General features: G+C 29.3%; 1 protein-coding gene across 1 annotated transcript; it reads right to left on the reverse strand.

Moving 5' to 3' along the window:
* Window positions 1-986: 986 nt before the first annotated feature.
* On the reverse strand, window positions 987-15,675 carry HELRODRAFT_70670 (hypothetical protein; the record flags this gene model as incomplete). The annotated part of the gene is made up of 29 exons (XM_009032903.1): window positions 987-1,074; window positions 1,206-1,333; window positions 1,664-1,762; window positions 2,376-2,506; window positions 3,067-3,205; window positions 3,694-3,853; window positions 3,930-3,984; window positions 4,480-4,562; window positions 4,628-4,735; window positions 5,220-5,308; window positions 5,366-5,427; window positions 5,741-5,885; window positions 5,959-6,103; window positions 7,353-7,426; window positions 7,492-7,627; window positions 8,429-8,534; window positions 9,094-9,232; window positions 9,686-9,743; window positions 10,092-10,261; window positions 10,863-11,009; window positions 11,681-11,800; window positions 12,244-12,317; window positions 12,692-12,818; window positions 13,631-13,771; window positions 14,783-14,860; window positions 14,921-15,016; window positions 15,086-15,156; window positions 15,310-15,403; window positions 15,523-15,675. Coding segments are annotated over 29 exons (3,216 nt in total), but the record flags the coding sequence as incomplete, so codon positions are not given.
* Between the last annotated feature and the right edge of the window lie 3,093 nt (window positions 15,676-18,768).

The following is an 18,768-nucleotide window of genomic DNA, read 5'->3' on the forward strand; positions in this document are numbered from 1 at the left end:
GACGATTTTTAATTTGGTCTTTTGCCGATTTGTCTTTTCGTTTGATTTTATTTATTTATTTATTTAAAACCAGACAAATTGCAATGAAATAGCAATTAAGTGGTCCTCGGAAACCAAAAAGGCTTGTGTAGGCTACCGTGTCATTATATTAAAAAATTAAACGCTCGAAGCTTAATAATAATTAAGTAACCGGCATCTTTATAAAAAATCAAATGGTGAAAACTTAGAAAAATATGTCATAGTTATTAAAATACAATAAATAATTAACGAGGCGACAAAATAAACGAATAATTCAACAAGGCGAATCAAGATTACATGAATAAACTATAGCTCAACGTATAGAATACATAACTCAACGGATGTAGAAGTGTTACATATTTTTCCTCAGCGACGATAAATTTTCGCTCATTTTAAAGAAATTTTCTTAATGTGGTGGGTTTCGTGTCTTTTTTGTCCATCACTTAAAAAGTAGTCTCGTTCCTAATCAAGCTCATATAAAAATGACAACAACTTTTAACGAGTAAAAGCTACTTAGAATGCAAAAGAATTTAACTCTTGTGCTATATATACAACATACCTGCATATGTACCTAGGGCTATTTTAATGTGTTATTGATGTCAGTGTGTGCATGTGAGTTTTGGTTTGGATGTATTTTCGTGAACGCTTAGGCGGAAATATCACTTTGGCGTAATACAAAATTTTTATTTAAATATTTAAATATTTACATGCAATAAATACGTCAGCATTTACTTAGTTTTGACGGGTGAAAGCAATATTTTACAACAAAATTGAATAGAGTAACATCCAAACAAACCATGTAAGCCGGCCACTACCAAAAATTCCATTCATGATAAAATTCAGTTAAAATTTGGAATAATGAAGATGATAAAAACAAACACGTTAAAAAACAATGAAGCACAGAGCAGAATTTATTTGCCTGTCGAGATAAACGTGCGACATGGATAATTTCTGTTAAAATTTTCATGTTAGAACATGCTGTTAGTAGGATAGAATTCATTTACTTTCATTGCATCTGAAAAATCGTGTTTAAAAACTGTTACGTTATGGGTGAACCTGGAGGAATTAAAATTTAAAGTTTAAAATATAGAAAACTTTGAAATTATACGCAGAGAAAGTAATAATTTTCAATTAATTTTCGAATAAAATACGTACAAGAAAATATTAATCAAGCATTATAAAATTACTTGTCTCTATTCTTGATTGAAAGACTTTTCTCAACCCCGTCCATTAACTTTACAAAGCATTCTGCAACCGCTGCTTGCTTCGGTAGAGGAACATTTTGAATAAATTCATTTTTCAAGTTGTTGAAGTGCTGAAGTTGTGAGACAAAGTGACTTTTTAGAAATATTAAAAGTGATTTTGTTTAGTTATTTGTTAAAAATAAATAGTCATAAAGATGATGTTTTAAAATCAAACACTTGCCTATTATCTAATCGATTTTCTTTTTAAAATAGTTGTAAAAATTATTAATTCGAAAATTGTATTTATTTTTCTGTTTCGGTAGAAAGCATGGATTGAACTCATAAACAGACACTAAAAAAGCAACAAAATGTAGAACTTTAAACAGATTTTGAAAAAATTAGAACAAGTTGATGAAATCCTCGATATTATTTATATTAATTTAATAAAAAATTTCAAAAACCTCTTCATGTAAAAGTATTAATCCAAACATAGGTCTTGATAGGGACCACTGATTTCTAATTTCATAATTTATAGTCACGTTAAATATATCAGAAAGAATCTGTAACAAAAATTCAAAATGTGGTTATTAAAATAAATGGATATTGTTGTATTAATCATTAACATATGAGTTGAAATTAACTGGCAGGTTTATGAGTTCTGAGTGGGTTTTTTAGTATAACATTATTTAGCGGGAACCTGTATTTTTCAAAAGCTAACCAGAAATAAAAACGAAAAGTAACTATCAAAGAAATAAGAGTTTGAAATAAAACTTTTCAGTTATAAATAAATTTTACTCTATTTCTGACATATTGGTATATATTTCTAGGTATTCAAGTTTTGAGAATTTATAGAGTACTACTTTATACAGGCATCTATGAAATATTTTGAATTAATCCTGTTCTTTAAATCGAATTTTGCGGTCTCGAGTGACATCACCGAATTTTTATCCCTGTCCTATCCTCAGCTAAGCCATCTAAAAGGGTATAAAACCCCGATAGCAGTGCTCTTTATACATTATACAAGAGGTTTCATTATTTAGTTCAGGAACCAATTGAAATGGTAAATGTCAACGAATAAAATCAAAAGGTGAAATTGAAAGAAAATACATAAAAATTAATTTTAAACAAATAAATTAAAAAACTCATACGCTGTTGAATGTCATGAAAACAAACCTGTTTAAAAACGCTAGGGTCAATATTAAGCAAACCATGAGCAAGCTCGTTAGACTTCTTTGACATAACTTTATACAAATGTGTTATTATGTTATCTAAAATTGCACAACAACTGGTCAGGACTGGAGGCTCTAGAAATTGAATAGAAATGTGTTTGATGAAAATTTTATTGAATTTCGATATACATTTCATTAAAAGTTACTTTACCTAAATTCAATGTGCGACCCATCAGTTGAATATTATAATTCAATTTAATGTATTCACTAAACATTTGTTATATGAATGTGAATTATATTTACTTAAATATATATATATATATATATATGTATATATATATATATATACATTCCATCTGCAACGCAAATTAAAATTAGCAAACATTCAACTCTAAAATATAACAAAGTGCTTGTTGTTCCTTGACAACAACTGCAGCACCAACAAACTAACAATGCAACTTTTCAGAAAATTGATTTTATTTTCAATTTATATCAATTTATAAACTTTCAAATGACACAGAGAATAACTATTTATCCTATTTGTTGATGATTTGGATAAACGCATAACCATTAACTCAACAAAAATAATAAGTTATGATAGCAATATTAAGGAAAACGTCAAACCTAAATGATTTGATAAATTTAATTTTATCGTTGAACTTAATTAGAACAAATTGAAATGAAGAAATTGACACCTGTCGTGAGTAAGACACTTGACAATGTTGAAAAAATATACGTCAGCACGCTGGCATCAAGTGAACCAATGAAAGACAAATGATCCTGTGAGACGGTTTCCAGTAAGGAGAAATATGATTGCATTAGTTTTGGATATTCCTGGTCAAAATAAAAAACTTTGGGTAATTACATTTTACCAGAATATTTTCATTACTATTCTTACACGTTTAGTTGATTATAGGTTATTTTATTATTTTCATTTTCTCTTATAATTACTCCACTTCTCTGTGTGTATTTATTGTGTACAAATATTCATTTTATTACATACTTGTAGATATGAGCATGTAGGCATTATCGGCGCTCATTATTATTATATTTTGTAAAAAAACATATTCCTTAAAATCAACGCGAAAAATAACATAGACCATGAAAATAAATAAACAAACAAATAAATAATACAATTAAACACAAATTTTTAAATAAATGAATGAAATTGTCACAAAAGAAACAGCAACAAACACTTCAGCCTAGGAGCTCAAAAAAAGCTTCTGATACATCACTGATAGAAAAATAACATCAAGGTATCGTTTAGAAATAACATGAATTAAAAAATAAACGAAATAAAATATACACAAAACGTTGTTTACTTTAAGTGTTTTGAGATCGATAGAAAGCAAGAACTTCACAAAGACTTGGAGAGCGTTGTTCAGAGCAGGGTCTTCATAAAGTTTGAAGACCCCGAAGTTCAAATAATTTCCTGATAGAGCAGATTTTAACATTCTGAAGCATATTGTTATACCTTTCAGTCTGAACAAATTAAAGAAATAAAATGTAACAATTTAAAATGTAAATTTTTAAAGTTGCGATAATGAAAAAAATTTACTTCATAATGTACAACTTGTCGCCAGGTATATTAACATTGTTTAACAGATAATCTCCTGTTGGAATGAAAGAAATAGATAATTTTGTCTTTTGTTTAGAAATCTAAAAATGATTCAAGTGTTCAAAGTCAATTTAAACGTTTCTGAATATTTCTTTCACTTCATATCAATTTAAATTAAAACAACATATCTAAGTTTAATTTAGTTACGTTTTATTTGCCATAGGTGCAAGCAGAAATGAAAATGATTATTGAAATTACGATGCAAAATCTACCACCATAATTTTACAAGACATTATTTATTTTACACTTTTGCCGATACATGCTAACCAAATTAAATTCTGAATGTCTATACCATTACACCATGGTTTCATTTACGCTTGCATTTCAGGCTCTTTAATTTATTCTAAACAGTTTTGTCAAAAATTTGCTTGGTTGAAAATTGACACCAACGAATAAATAAATTGTGAGAAATTGTTACAATAAAAAATACTTGACCAGGTAATTATTATTATAAATTTAATTATAATTATAAAAATTCCAATATATTTACCGTAAGTTGTTAAAACTCTACTGACTTCCCTAAACAATATAATTCCATTTGGAGACGAGATGTCAAAAACTAACCGTTGAGATCTGAAAAATTTGGCTAGCGGCATTTATTTTGTAACGGTTAAATTAACGTCAAAATAATTTGCTACCTGTTGTAAGAAAATTCGTGATAGAGTTTAAGCAGAGATGTCGTGATCTGAGGGTCGTAATAATACGCCTCTAGCATTCTCATTAACAGTAATGAATTATCAGGGAAGCTTAGTATACAATTAAGGGGACAAACAAGTTATATCAACATTCGTAGAATAATTTCATGTGTGTAACACTGGTTGGCTGTTCCATCCCAGCAAACAAGCAGTTTTGTATTTACCTAGTGCAGCTTGCAACAGATGAAAAAAGATATACCACGCTGATCCTTTTTCTTCACGGCTAATGAAATACGAAGTGTGTGTGTTGTGTGTATAGTGCTTTCTTAGCATTTACGTACAAAAAGCAATTGATAAATTAAATCACGGTAACAGTAACACGGTTATTTTAACTAATGTTTTCAGTTTTTATAACTTTCAAATCCCTTCATTATAGGAAGACTAAATTTTTAAATATACATTATTGTTGTATATATTTTTTTTAAATAAGGTAAAGTGTAAAGTAAAGCACGATAAATTTAAAATAAGTTTGAACCAAGCGGGAACTACAGAAAAATGATTGATGACTTGAAAACAAAAAACTCGTAAAGGATACAACCAGTTGAAGAGCATCATGTAACTATGCTTTGTGTTAAAGGCCAACGCGATTCCTTTTATATCCAAGCAAAGACCGATAATACAATTCTGATGTGATAAACATTTTTCAAAGAAATGCAAATTTTTTTTAAAATAAATTAAAACCTTGATTTCATTGGTTGATGTTGAATTTTGAACGAGCAAACTTTTCAAAAAGTTGAATGACGCTGAAAAAGAATCATGAATAATAAAAACTGTTATTTAATTGTCAATATATAATTTATATGATTAAGCTTTATGTTCAAACAACGATTAATCACACATACGTGCTTTCCTAAATGCCATAATGCCCCGTAAATGAGAAATAGAAAAAAAAGTTTTGTTAGCTCTCTTAATAGAATATGATGGAGTTGGCGGAACGGAATGCTAAAAAATTCACTAGAAGGCATGCAAATTATAGCACAAGAACAACATTCAAACGCAGATGTTTTAATGAATGTATTTATGAAGCATGTAACATGTAAACAACAAGAAAGAAACCTTGAATGGGTGAAATGAACCGCCAGAACATCTCATCTTCATCTTCAGTAAGATCGAGAACCAAGATTCTACTGAGGGATGTATAAAACAACGTTCGACATTTCATAACGTTCGAAGTTGACCTTAAAAATTCAAAATGATCTGCCTGTATGTTTAGGGAAACAATAAAAATAAGATGAAAAGTTTGAATTAAATTCGAAAATTTAAATTTAAATTACAGAATGGTTATAGAGAATGAACTGTATTTCCTCTAATTTGACAATTTTTCTGACACTTGAAAATCCAACGGATAGATCGTTAAACAGATTTAGAGTAAACTCAACCACCCTCTCCGACGTTCCCCAGCATTTCAAATTAGTCATTCTTCAAAGTTCATAAAAATTAAAAATTATTAAAAATTATTTCATTATTAAATAATAATTTGTGGAAACAAATCTATTTTTTTATTCAATGAATTGTTCAATATACTATTTATATTTAAATTTTATCTTTTTTATTTACTATCGTTTTAAAAACTGTATAAAGAATAGAAAAAAATTGTAAGAAGTAGAATTGATACAGGAAAACAATGCAGATCTCAAATCTTTTAATGATGTTGAACAGCTAATGAAGAGACACACAGTGTTATTGAGTACGTATTAAATCAAATCAATCATTGGTTCTATTTATTTCGTTAGGAGGTCGTTGGTATCATCTGGCGTCCTCCATTATTGTTGTTCCATAAAATTTATCACCATAGCTGATTATTTTAAACTAACAAAAAATCAAGGAGAGATGGTGTTTCAAAAAAATAAAATTGGAAAGGTTGCTTATAAGACTGCTATGGAAAAGCTGAGTTCACTTAGAAGAAAAGAAGGTGAATATGGTGCTGGAGCGAAATTGAGAGGGAAGATTAAAAAAATAATTAAAAACTTAAAAATATATGATGAATAGTGATTTATATGCCAAAAAAGCAAAAAATTTTCAGCAAGAAAAGCAGATTTCGATTTTCGACTCTGTTAAAGCTGCCATGTAAAGCTGAGTTCACTTAGAAGAAAAGAAGGTGAATATGGTGCTGGAGCGAAATTGAGAGGGAAGATTAAAAAAATAATTAAAAACTTAAAAATATATGATGAATAGTGATTTATATGCCAAAAAAGCAAAAAATTTTCAGCAAGAAAAGCAGATTTCGATTTTCGACTCTGTTAAAGCTGCCATGTATTAGCCATGGATTCAATGATTTTCATAAATATAAGTACAGACACAGAGCAGATAAGGTGATTTCCTACAACGAACTACCACCAATAATAAAAACAGAAAATATACCTAAAAATAGATAACTATTGAATGTAAGATTGATCGAACGTAGTGCATATAAATAAATAACAGCTATAAACTGCGATTCCGGGTAAATGAGGCTGGGAAGACTTAGACAGGCGTCCAGAAAATGTTAGGACAGGTTTAAAAATAAACAGCAAAAACTATAAAAAAAATTGAATTATATATTAAAATTTATAAAGCAACCCTAAACATCTCGTAAAATTTTTTTTAACAAGTTTCTACCAAGCTCTAACTTTACATTATTAATCAAACGATCTGATATTGACATATCAGCATAACCACCACATCTAACATTTTATGTATAATTATTTTTAGCATGGTAGTTTCATCACTGATACCAAAGACATCATTTAGGCACTTGTAGACCTGAAAATTGCAATTAAAATTAAATGATCATCCCTGACTTAATAAATAAAACCAAATGATAGGACCTTGAAGGTCTTTTGAATCTGATCTCCAATGTAAATTTTGCGAAAATGATCCAAAAAACTAATGTAGGCCCTCTCTAGTTTTTCAAATCTGTTCTGAGACAGTCTGTAGTCGGTTTCGTTCATGAGTTTCAAAACCCTGAAAGAGAAAAAAACACTATACAGTTCTACAATTATTAATTTTTATGACATCAGATAAGTTTTTAACTCTGCAAACTGTTATGAGTAAGAAAAGACGCAAAAATAAGAGTTCAAGAGCACTTTACGATTTAGAAGGTGACGATAAACCTAAAAACAAATAAACAATTTTTAGCGAATTTTGTACAACATCTCGATGGAAATTACAAATCACAAAAAGTACTTAACCACGCAGTTTGTTTTCGAGCCTCGCTCTTTCGATATTTAGTTGCTCTTCGCAACATTTCTAGCAACTAAGTTGCACTTAGTTGCTAGAAATGTTCTTCCGAATGTGGTTTAAAGATTTACATTAAGCGGCATTATCAAGCAATTCTTCACAAGCCCGTTTTGCCGAGACACTCAGCAGGGTCAACAACAATGGCATAAAAATAACGGACGTGAAGCTCCTAGCAATATATTTGATCGGCATAACGGGTTAAAAGGTTCAAGTGTCAGGTCACTTTTAGCAGTGACCAGCTTTGTGTGCAATGGTAAAAAATGGAAAAAACTCTGTGAAAATAAACTTCAGCCTAACGAACAAAGATATCAACTGGCTCATGGTTAACTTCTCAAGTTTTAAACTAGCAAAAAACTGATGAACTTGTTACACTAAAAGCATATTCCGTGCAGGACGTGAGGGTTTATCAACAAGAATGCAGCAATATAAAACACACCTATGCATTCATAAACGAAAGAAAGATATCAAAAAAATGTTATGATATTAATAAAATTAGAGAAGTAGTTAAGTAGTGAATCCACCGACCTACACACCAATTCGCCATCCAGCAAATCATGCTCTTCAGTGCTGGCGAACGATACCCTCCCTCCAATGACAGCGCCGATGACGAGGATCAACCATGATAAACAGCCTTTCATGACAAAATTGTTAATATACAACTTTCATGTCCAATGAAATATGGCAAAAATCAACTAAACATTAACTATTAAAAAAAGAAAATTGACACTATTTTTAACAATAAAATTTTTTGAAACAATTCTCTTGGAAACAAAAATTTTGTAGAATAAAACAAGATTTAGTAAATGGACGTGTTCATGTGATATCTATAAAATTTCAAAGGTAGTCTCTAATGTTTGCTCATTGGATATTCAATATCGATAAGTTATTGCTTACCCTATATCTCCCAGTAGCCTAGATCAACTTTTTGTAGTCTTCGATGGAATAAACCATCAACTATTTCTAGAAAAATTATATAATATCAAAACTCTGACATCACTCTTTCCTGATTTAGCTCAGACTTTTTAAATCGTTAATTTTTAAAAATTAGCTAATAGGATTTTGCTTTTCTAGCTATCCTTCCCGACATCTATATATCCGGTGCCTCTAAAACCACGAATACGGCGCGATAAGGATAGTTCATTGAATAAGTAAATTGAACGTTTTCAACAATCAGTGATCTTGAAACCAACCTTCTTGAATGGCAATGTTTAATATATTTTGGTCAGCAGATTCGTTAAATGTTTGGCCAAATTGCTGAGATGCTTCGTCAAAAGCATGAACTAATAACGTGCAAGCTTCTTTGTATTCGTATCTTCCAATTGCAGCCACCTGAACGGAATACAATACAAATTTTATGAAACAGATAAAACATCATAACTTCTGTTTAACAGGTCATTACAAGAGATGAAACAGAGAAATTTATGAGGCTACTACACAGCAAACCTGATTTTTTTCACCTTTACTGTAATTTATGTACCTTTCCAACTCAACATAACTGACAAATTTGTAATATCTTTTTAATCAGCAAAAAAATTCTAGCTTAAGAAAATTATACCGTTAATCCATTGCTCACACGTGCAAAAAGAGATATTTCATAGAGACGTAAATCGTTTGTTATTTGTTTAAATTCGTGGAAAGGTAAATCATTTAATTTTTAAATTTCTAGCATATTCCAGCTAGGTACTTGTAAATAACATTTTTTTTGGAACAAATGAAAATCATGAAAATCTAAATATCCAAAAGAGTAAAATGTAGACTTTAAATTGATTAAGCGATTCTAACTAATTCAAGATGTTGAGAGAGAAATGCCTGATCTTCCAAAGGGTCATCATAATTTAATCTGCAATTTCATTTTAAATTATTTTAAATGTCGTAAAAACTTATTTTCAAAAACCAAATTCAAAGCTGAAACGTTTGAACTTCCTTTCATTTGTAATGGTCATTTTGACCCAATGTTAACAACGACTTATTTATCTATTAACAGTGACAAGAACCGATTCAGACTCGGCTCGGCTAGAGAAATATGAGAGACTTCATTAAAATAAATCATGATGTGTAAGGATGGCAAGATATTTGAATGTGCACAGTTGTAAAGGTACATTTGTAAATAAGGTGTGCCGTTAAACGGTGACGCTCAGTAGCTACATTGTGGTGAATACAAAAGCAACAAAATGCAATTAAAAACTACCCAGCATTACGCTTTATTAGTTCAATTCTTGAAAGAACAAAAATTTTAAAGATATCCGGCGTGAAAACTTCCAGCATGTGTGTTTCGGCTGTCTTTATGTAAGGTATTGGAGCTACCATCTTTTGCCAAAAACATAACAAATAATAACTACTGTTTGTAGGAAAATCCATCTGCAAATTAAATAACATAAATTGATTAAATAATTAATTAAATTTGATAAACTTGGTTACTTTTTAAAAAAAATTTTAGTAAGTAGATAAGATAAGTAGATACTTTTCTATGGGGACAGACCCAACCGAATGAGTAATTAATTCTTAAGACAGAAAAAAAGATAATCAAGATAAAATTTATAAACGCAAAATTAATTAAAATTTTAAAAAATCTTAATGGTATAATTAACATAATCAAATATGATTGAATATGAACTCTTATCCCATTCAATATAATTTAGTTCTATAATTTAAAAAAAATAATTCTGTTAATCAATAAGGAGATTTATAAATGATCCAACTACATTTATTGTAGTTCGTTCAATGAACAGTCGTATTTATCGGCAATGGAACAGTAAAACCTTATCCTAGCTTATACTTTTTGTCCATCTTATGACAGTTGGAAACTAACCTACCTTCGTCTCATAAGCCAAAATGAATAAATTCAAGTTACATTGCAACTTTTAGCTAAGGTGATCTGATGTAATAACCAACCTAAATTTGATAAACAATAAAAAATTATTTTTTTAATTTGAAAAAAAATTTAATTAAAATAAAATACCTGAAAACAGGATACAGTGAAATTAGCGATGGACTTTAAGAATTCTGAATAATCATTCATTTTCAAAAACTCGGTTAGTTGGAAATTCATTTTCAATCTGGCCAGAAATCTGCACACTTCATGATAAATATCTTGACTTTCACGTTCCTTAAACAAATTTAAACCATAATAGTGGAATCTTGTTATACACATAAAAAAAAGCATAGATAACATGATGACGGCGTTATAATGGATGAATGGTAAAGTGTTGCTTGGCCTAAGCAGCAGTGACCGAGTTCGAATACAACAGAAGCCAAAAGCATCATGTAAGTACTTGTAAGTACCAGGTTCAATCGAGGACGTTGTTCGTTCGTTAAACATTGAAAAACTTCATTGAACACATCAGAAAAGGCGCTTGGCAAATTTTAACTATTGAAATATTTCTTTGCATGCAATATTTTCACTGAATGAAAAGTCAAATACATGAATACGAGAGTAAAAGTGTGATTGGCAGATAGCATGATAGAGTTGATCAGGATCAGTGCTGGAGACGGGAAACGATTCAAATCTGGTTTAATTAGCGTGATAATAGGGATCTAGAAATAAAAATATAAGGCTTGTTTGGTAGATACCAATGAGAAATTGAAAAATATAGTGAACTTGAAAATAAAACAATATGATTAAAAAAGTATATTGAATAGATTTTCTGTTTAAGATTAACATCAAAAATATAACATTGGAAGAAAAAACATAAAACTGTAATTAATTAAAAGTTTATGCGCAAAAAACGCAAACTACATAAAAATTTTTCTTATTAAATTTTAAAAAAAACGTTAAACCTGGCATAAAGAAATGCATCGCTTCACTCCTTGACAAAGTTCCTGGAGATAATTCATGCGTTCGTTGGCATTGAATAAAGATCTCCTCAAAGAAGCCATTTGAACTAAACATTTCAACACCTGCAAATTATTCAGCGTGTATGTGTAAACTGTACTAATAATATTCTGATAAAAATTAACGACAAGAAATTAAATATAAAAAACTTGCAAGAATAAAACTTAATTAATGGATTGAAATCATACCAGGAATGGATAAAAACGCAAAAAATTTATTAAAATGTTAATTTAATTAACTCAAGAAAGAAAAAAAAATATCTAAATTGAAAAATCAATCAAAATTTAGGTTGTAGTAAATTTAATGAAACGAAATGGCACAAATTTTATCACACATCACGAGCATTGACTAACAGAAATTCTAGAATGAAAAAAGAAAAAAATTATGATGTGAATGCATCGGTTAATTCTGGTTAATAATAAGCATTCTGTTACATCAAAAATATATTATCATGAAAATTAATCCCATATCTTTCGAATTCTTGAAAAACTTGAAAGGGAAAACATACAAGTATTGAGAGCACTGTTGGAGTGTGATCAAGTAATGTAAAGAGTGCTTTCAGCAATGATTCACTCAAGAAAGCTGAAAATGATTATTTAAATTAAAATGTTAGCAGCGATGTAATTAATAAAACACACACACAAATACAAACACACAAATACACACACACATACATACTACATAGATCAATTTATTATATAGGTCACTAACAGCTTTATCCTAAAGCTGTTAATGAGTGAAGCGCAGAATAAAAATAATATGCTGTATGGAAAGAGAATCTACTAAACGTGCATTCACGTATATTTTGACTTTTGCATACACTTGAAAACTCTCAGTGCTCAATGGTTTCCAATGTATTCCATGGATGTTATTACATAAAAAATGTATTCTAAATTGAAACTCTTCAATCATTCCTTTACCATTTTAAAAGTCATATATAAAAATATAAAACTAACCAGATTTCCAATGTGTTGGAACTTGAATGGTGCTAACATCTTCACCTGATTCATCGGACAATGTTCCAATAAAGTCATATGATAAGCAATTAAACACCAACTGAAGACTTTGATTCAATAAGTTCAGCTTGAAAGAAATAGTAACTTCTATTGAAGCTTAGTATTCACATTTTTCAAAACGTAAAATTAATGATGCGAATGCATATAGAGCAATGGTTAACATAATATGGACGACTAGATGGTGCAATTGCTACAGAAAATGGTTCAGAAACCACTGAGTGCTGCGTCATTAAAATTCTATAACAAGTTTAACCATAAGAACAATTCAATAATTAAAAATATTTAATGGATTTAGTTTCTCAATTTATCATTTTGCAGTCTTTTTTATTAAATTATTAAGTCTTGTGATAATAAATTACCTTTATTTGAAATATTTGAAATAATTAGTCGATAGAGAAATAAGTTAAGTTAGAATTGAGAAAATAAAAATCATAATAGAATATAAAAAATATATATAATAAAATGGACGATGCATCAGTGAATTCCAACGCATCTCATCAGTGCATCACTCAATAAATGATTTTGTCATTAAGTTTCAACTTCTTTTAAAAACGCGTGTTTTAGAAAGAGGGATGAACGAGCATATCTAGTATGAAATGACAAAACCTGAAAACATGTAACATACGAAAAAGATATACGAAAGCATTCCATCTCAAAATTATAACTACTGCATTACGGGCCACCATGCCATAAAAAAGAAATTTAAGAGACAATTATAAAAACATTTGGAAGCATTTAAAAGCAGGATAGTTAATTTGATATCGTTTAAAACCATCCTTGTAAACTCTAATTACCCTTCAAAGTGGTGCTGAACAATTTTGAAGATTGTAATATCAAAACAACTTTTATGATCGAAATTAAAAGACCTAAGAAACATACCTGAGTTTGATCTGCAAAATTAATTTTGTCGATAAGAAGTGAGGCATTCTGGAGGAATGTGCAGCCCAATTTGAAATAATCAAAAAGCTGATGATCCCTGAATGAAAATGAAACCTTCTTGTGCCTGTTTGTCGTAATACCCTAGTAAAATGTTTTACATAAGTAGGTGGTATAAAATAACGACGAAAATTATGTCACAAATCTTGCAAAACACTGAACATGAAACGTGTTAACATATTGGTTTGAAAGGTATTTTCGTGGATAGAAGTGAAACAAAATTAAAGAATAATTGGCTGATTGATCAATAATTTTATCAATAAATTCAAACAGCATAATTTATCAAACATTAATATTTTTTACTGTAACCATCCATCAAGAAAATAGAAAATAAAGCATTAAGTAGTACAGATGAGTTTCTATACTAAATAAAACTTTTAGATTTGGACTATTGACCAGTATAAAAATCAATACCGTGTCAGAAAGATTATAGAAATATATTTTTACCATGATTCTTACCAGAGCGGATAAAAAATTTCTGACTCCAACTCTGCAACTGCTTGCTTATATACAGCTCAACCTTTCAAAAATCTCAAGTACATCATTAGAAACATAAACAGAAGCTGAAAGATTCTACTGCGTTTTGTCATTTACGCGTTTTTTCCTGCAACTAATATAAACCATCCCATTCATTTTCAAAGAGAATTGCCATTGTTATTATACGTAGAGTTTATATAGCGCCTATTCAAGTTCTCATGAATGCTTTATTCCATAAGTGCGCTTTTATTTTCTTTCTAAAGATAGTCTCTTCAATTTCATTGCCATGCAACATGTCAATACCGAAGAGGTATTCCACAGAATATAGTAACATGAACCAGATTTAAAAAAAATTAATATCTAATAGTTGATCTGACAACGTGAAATTGAAATTCTCCATCTTAAGACAATGAGTATATTTTATTAAAATAATAATGAACATTCTGCAATCAGCACGAATGGTTTCATAAACTAAAAAGCCTTTGATGGTTAGTATATACATAAATCTAAAAACTAAAATGTACAATAAACAAACAAATAACGAATGAATAAATAAACTAACTAACAAACGAACGAATGAATGAACAAATACACAAACAAACAAGCAAACAAACAAACCTCATCAACCTCATTCATCTCAGCAACCATAGAAGATAATATATAAACTGCTATAAACATATAGTGAGGATTGTTGGACTGAAAGAAAAAAAATTATAATTACACTTTTGTGTCAATAATTTTGATACAATTGAACACCTGTATGTAATAGTTGAGATCTCCAAGGACATTTCTAAATATGTAATTCTCTTCAACTGTATCAAACCAAGATAATTTAGTAATATGACAATATACCTGAGGATAAAAAAAAACAAAAAAAATTATACTTTAGTTCAAAATGCTATCCAAATAAAATTACTTTACTCGAACTATCGACTGTAAAACGTACGCTTCCATGTTTAGGCTATTTATAACATGATTCAAAACAAACGACTCTATGGAAAAAAGATAACAAATTAATAATAAAACTATTAATTAATTGCAACTGAAGTTAATGGAGGCAAAGGATTTAAAATATTATCAAATTGTATTCGTGAATTATGGAATTTGATCCATTGCAATATTGTTGAAAATGATGTATAACTTACGAATGTTCCTTTTGTGGCTTTTTGATAAATTATCATTTGATGATGTAACCAATTTGAGGAGAGTTTTAGCAGCCAGTAATTGGGAATAAACGGACTAGAAAAATAACATTTTAAACTAAATAATTAATCAATTAAACAATCAATCAATCAAATCAATCAACTTATTAATTAGTTTAATAATTAATTGAATTGAAGCTGTAAATTAAAACATACATTTCTTCTTTCCAACAATAAGAAACATTTATCACTGCAAGTTTTTGTGTTAACTAAATCTAGCAGAACTGAATCAGCTTCTGAGTAGAGGCATCTATCTTTGAAATTGTATAGATCATAGGCATGTAATTCTAGCTGCTGAATGATCTGCAGTTGAGAGAAATGTTAAAACACATTAATGTAATTACTATTTGTTTTCTTTCAGTTTTCATTTAAATGTATAATTAATTGTTCATTTCTGTGCTGACTCACACATCTGAGCCTCTGGAATAAAAAAAAATAAAAATCCACAGCCACGTAGGACTGATCAAACTCTCCATGTGACAACTGAATGTAGCAGTCACAGTGCTCTAAGTGGCATTTGGCTAATAATGTTTGTTAATAACTAATAACAGATAAGCTCAATTTAGAGTTGGTAGTTTGGTTTGAGTAGTAACATTTTCATATATGAATCCAATAAATTTAGTTATATTAGGTAGTAATATTTTCTAATTTGAATCCAATAAATGGGTAAATGACAGTAATATTTGACAGATCTGCACTTATTCTCCTCCCTAACTTCCAGAGACCTAAGATTTTAACCCAAGAATCACTGTTCCATACTCCGTACTACAAAAGTGTACAGCTACTTATCGGTCGGATTCCACTTTTGTTATGCCTTACGGAAAATTTGTTTTTTTCAAAAATTTCTCTAAACTTCCTGATAAAACTTACAAAATAAAAACAGAGATTCAGGTCTTAAAATCTTAAAAAGTACACTTAAGTTCAAAACATAAATGTTCACGAAATTGATAAAAAATCACTTTTGAAATTTATATATAAGTTTAACCATTGGTATACCATGCATATAGCAAAAAGAGAGATATCAATTATCCTTATCATCATCAAGATTGTTTGGTTTGACAGTGGCAATTCCATAGATTATATATAATATTATAATATATTATTAAAATAATTATTTTTTTAAGTCTATATAATAGTGAACAGAGAAATAAATGGCTAAAACTAATTAAATGACTAAACACACTAACTAAATTACTAAATTTACTAAACTAATTTGTAATGTAATGTAATGAAAGTCAATCGTACTGATTAAATTAATCATTAATAAATGAGACTCACTATTGACTATCTGTGTATTGAATATTGATTATATTTTCTATAGCTCTCTATATAATTAATATGATAAATATACTACTATACTATGAGTAAATAATTAGATAGATCTATATGTGATCATGATCATGATTTTATTATAATTATTGAATATTTATTTATTTAATCAATGATATAGTTAGTGATCAATAGATCTGATGCTGTTCTCAGCTCTAATCAGAGCACTGACATCTGACCACAATAGTAGGAGAAAGCATCAAGCAGTACACCCTATTTATCAATAAGTACTGTAGCTTTTTACTGAACCATCCTTTAAAACAATTATTTTTTAATAAACTACTAACTTGCAATTGGTCATTTTCCATCTTTATTTTTAAAACCTGCTAGGTGGAATTTAAAAAAAAATAAACGTTTGTAACGATAGTCTCACGGCATTAATCAAAAAGTAAATTGAATATAAAAAAAAATACTTATGGAAAGTTATTTTATCATGTACATGTTTTTTAACTTATATAGAAAATGTTTTTAACTACTTTTTTATTTATTTTTGTTTTATTTAGAATAAAATTCACAATAACTGAAAAATGTGACTAGATTTTAAAGTGCACTGAAAATGTGCGTAGGGGCATTCGAGGGCCTGTACAGTGTATAGGTACTCTAATAATACGGTTTTATACAAGGGGAGGCCTATTAACCAGCATACAACACCTTCTTATGAGTTGAAGCAGGGATATGCAAAGAACCTCAATTTTTTCAACTTTTAATTATTTTCAGTAATGTCTCCCCTTGCTCCAAACCACATAACTAGAATAATAGGACTAATCGATCAATTCGATCTATCGGTCGGGCTATTTGTCGGGCTTGGATTGTTGGTTTACGAAATTGCATGGATTTTAACGAGCAAGCTAACTGAAATATTTACTTGATTTAATATGCTTAAAACATTGTAGTAATTCTATTTAATTTTAATAATGATTAATAGAATTATGTATTATTAAATTATTTTTGTTAATTTGAATATAAAAATTGCTTTTGGTCCGGTGAAATCCGGTGGCTTACTAAGCCGAAGGGTTGGCTTAGTAGGATTGAACTATAGTCACCCTTTTTTTACACTATTCGATCATGTTAAAAATTGGTTTGCTTATGAAATAAACGGCCTAAATAAATCAAAATTGTTATTTGAACAACTATCTTCATTATATTCAATGAATATTTTACAATCTGCTGGTGCTCATAAGAAAATGGCTGCTGAAATCATACGTTGGCTTACAGCAGTGGCTTACAGGGTTTCATAGAACTCTTACGATAGCACTTTTTTGTACATATAATGCTTTAAATAAATCAATATATTCATATCACAATTATTTTTGTCAGTATAAATATAGAAATTGCTTTTGTCAGGTGAAAAACAGTGGCTTACTGAAGCCGTAGGTTGGCTTAATCGGATTTTTTCTCATGTATACAATACTATGAGATAAATCATTCAAACAATCAAACAATCAGTCAGTCGGGCGGTCGGTCGGTCAGCCAGCCAGCCAGCCAGCCAGCCAGCCATATATGTGTATATATATATATATATATATATATATATATATATATTTATATATATATATTTACAATATTCTATAAATTCTACCGAATGTTTGGCGTTAATATGTTCGTAGTTCGTTTTTTCGATTTTTCTCACTAAAGTTTTTTGGTGAACGTTTAGTTTATTAAAATTCAAAATACACTTATTTTTTGAATTCATGCTGCAAATAAGGCCATATTTCGATTCCGAATGAATGATCGTCAGTGCTCCTTGTTGTATATATAGGGAAATATTGACTTTGTCAAGATTAACTTTGACGTTGTAAAAATTAACTTTGGTGTTGTAAAATTGAACTTTGATGCGAATTAGGTGTCAGGTTTCTTAATTGGTCTCCTTTTCTTCATCGATAGCATCATATTCTTCTTTGTCACTATTTACGATGCTAGTTTTAGAAATTGAACTATAACATTATGTTGTATGAATTATTCTTTACAACGAAAACAAAGAAGTAATAAAAACTAGCATCGTAAATAGTGACAAAGAAGAAAATGATGCTATCGATGAAGAAAAGGAGACCAAAGAAGATGCCAGCCAATAAG

The sequence above is a fragment of the Helobdella robusta genome, assembly GCF_000326865.2.
Source record: "Helobdella robusta unplaced genomic scaffold HELROscaffold_9, whole genome shotgun sequence".
Taxonomy (NCBI): Eukaryota; Metazoa; Annelida; class Clitellata; order Rhynchobdellida; family Glossiphoniidae; genus Helobdella; species Helobdella robusta.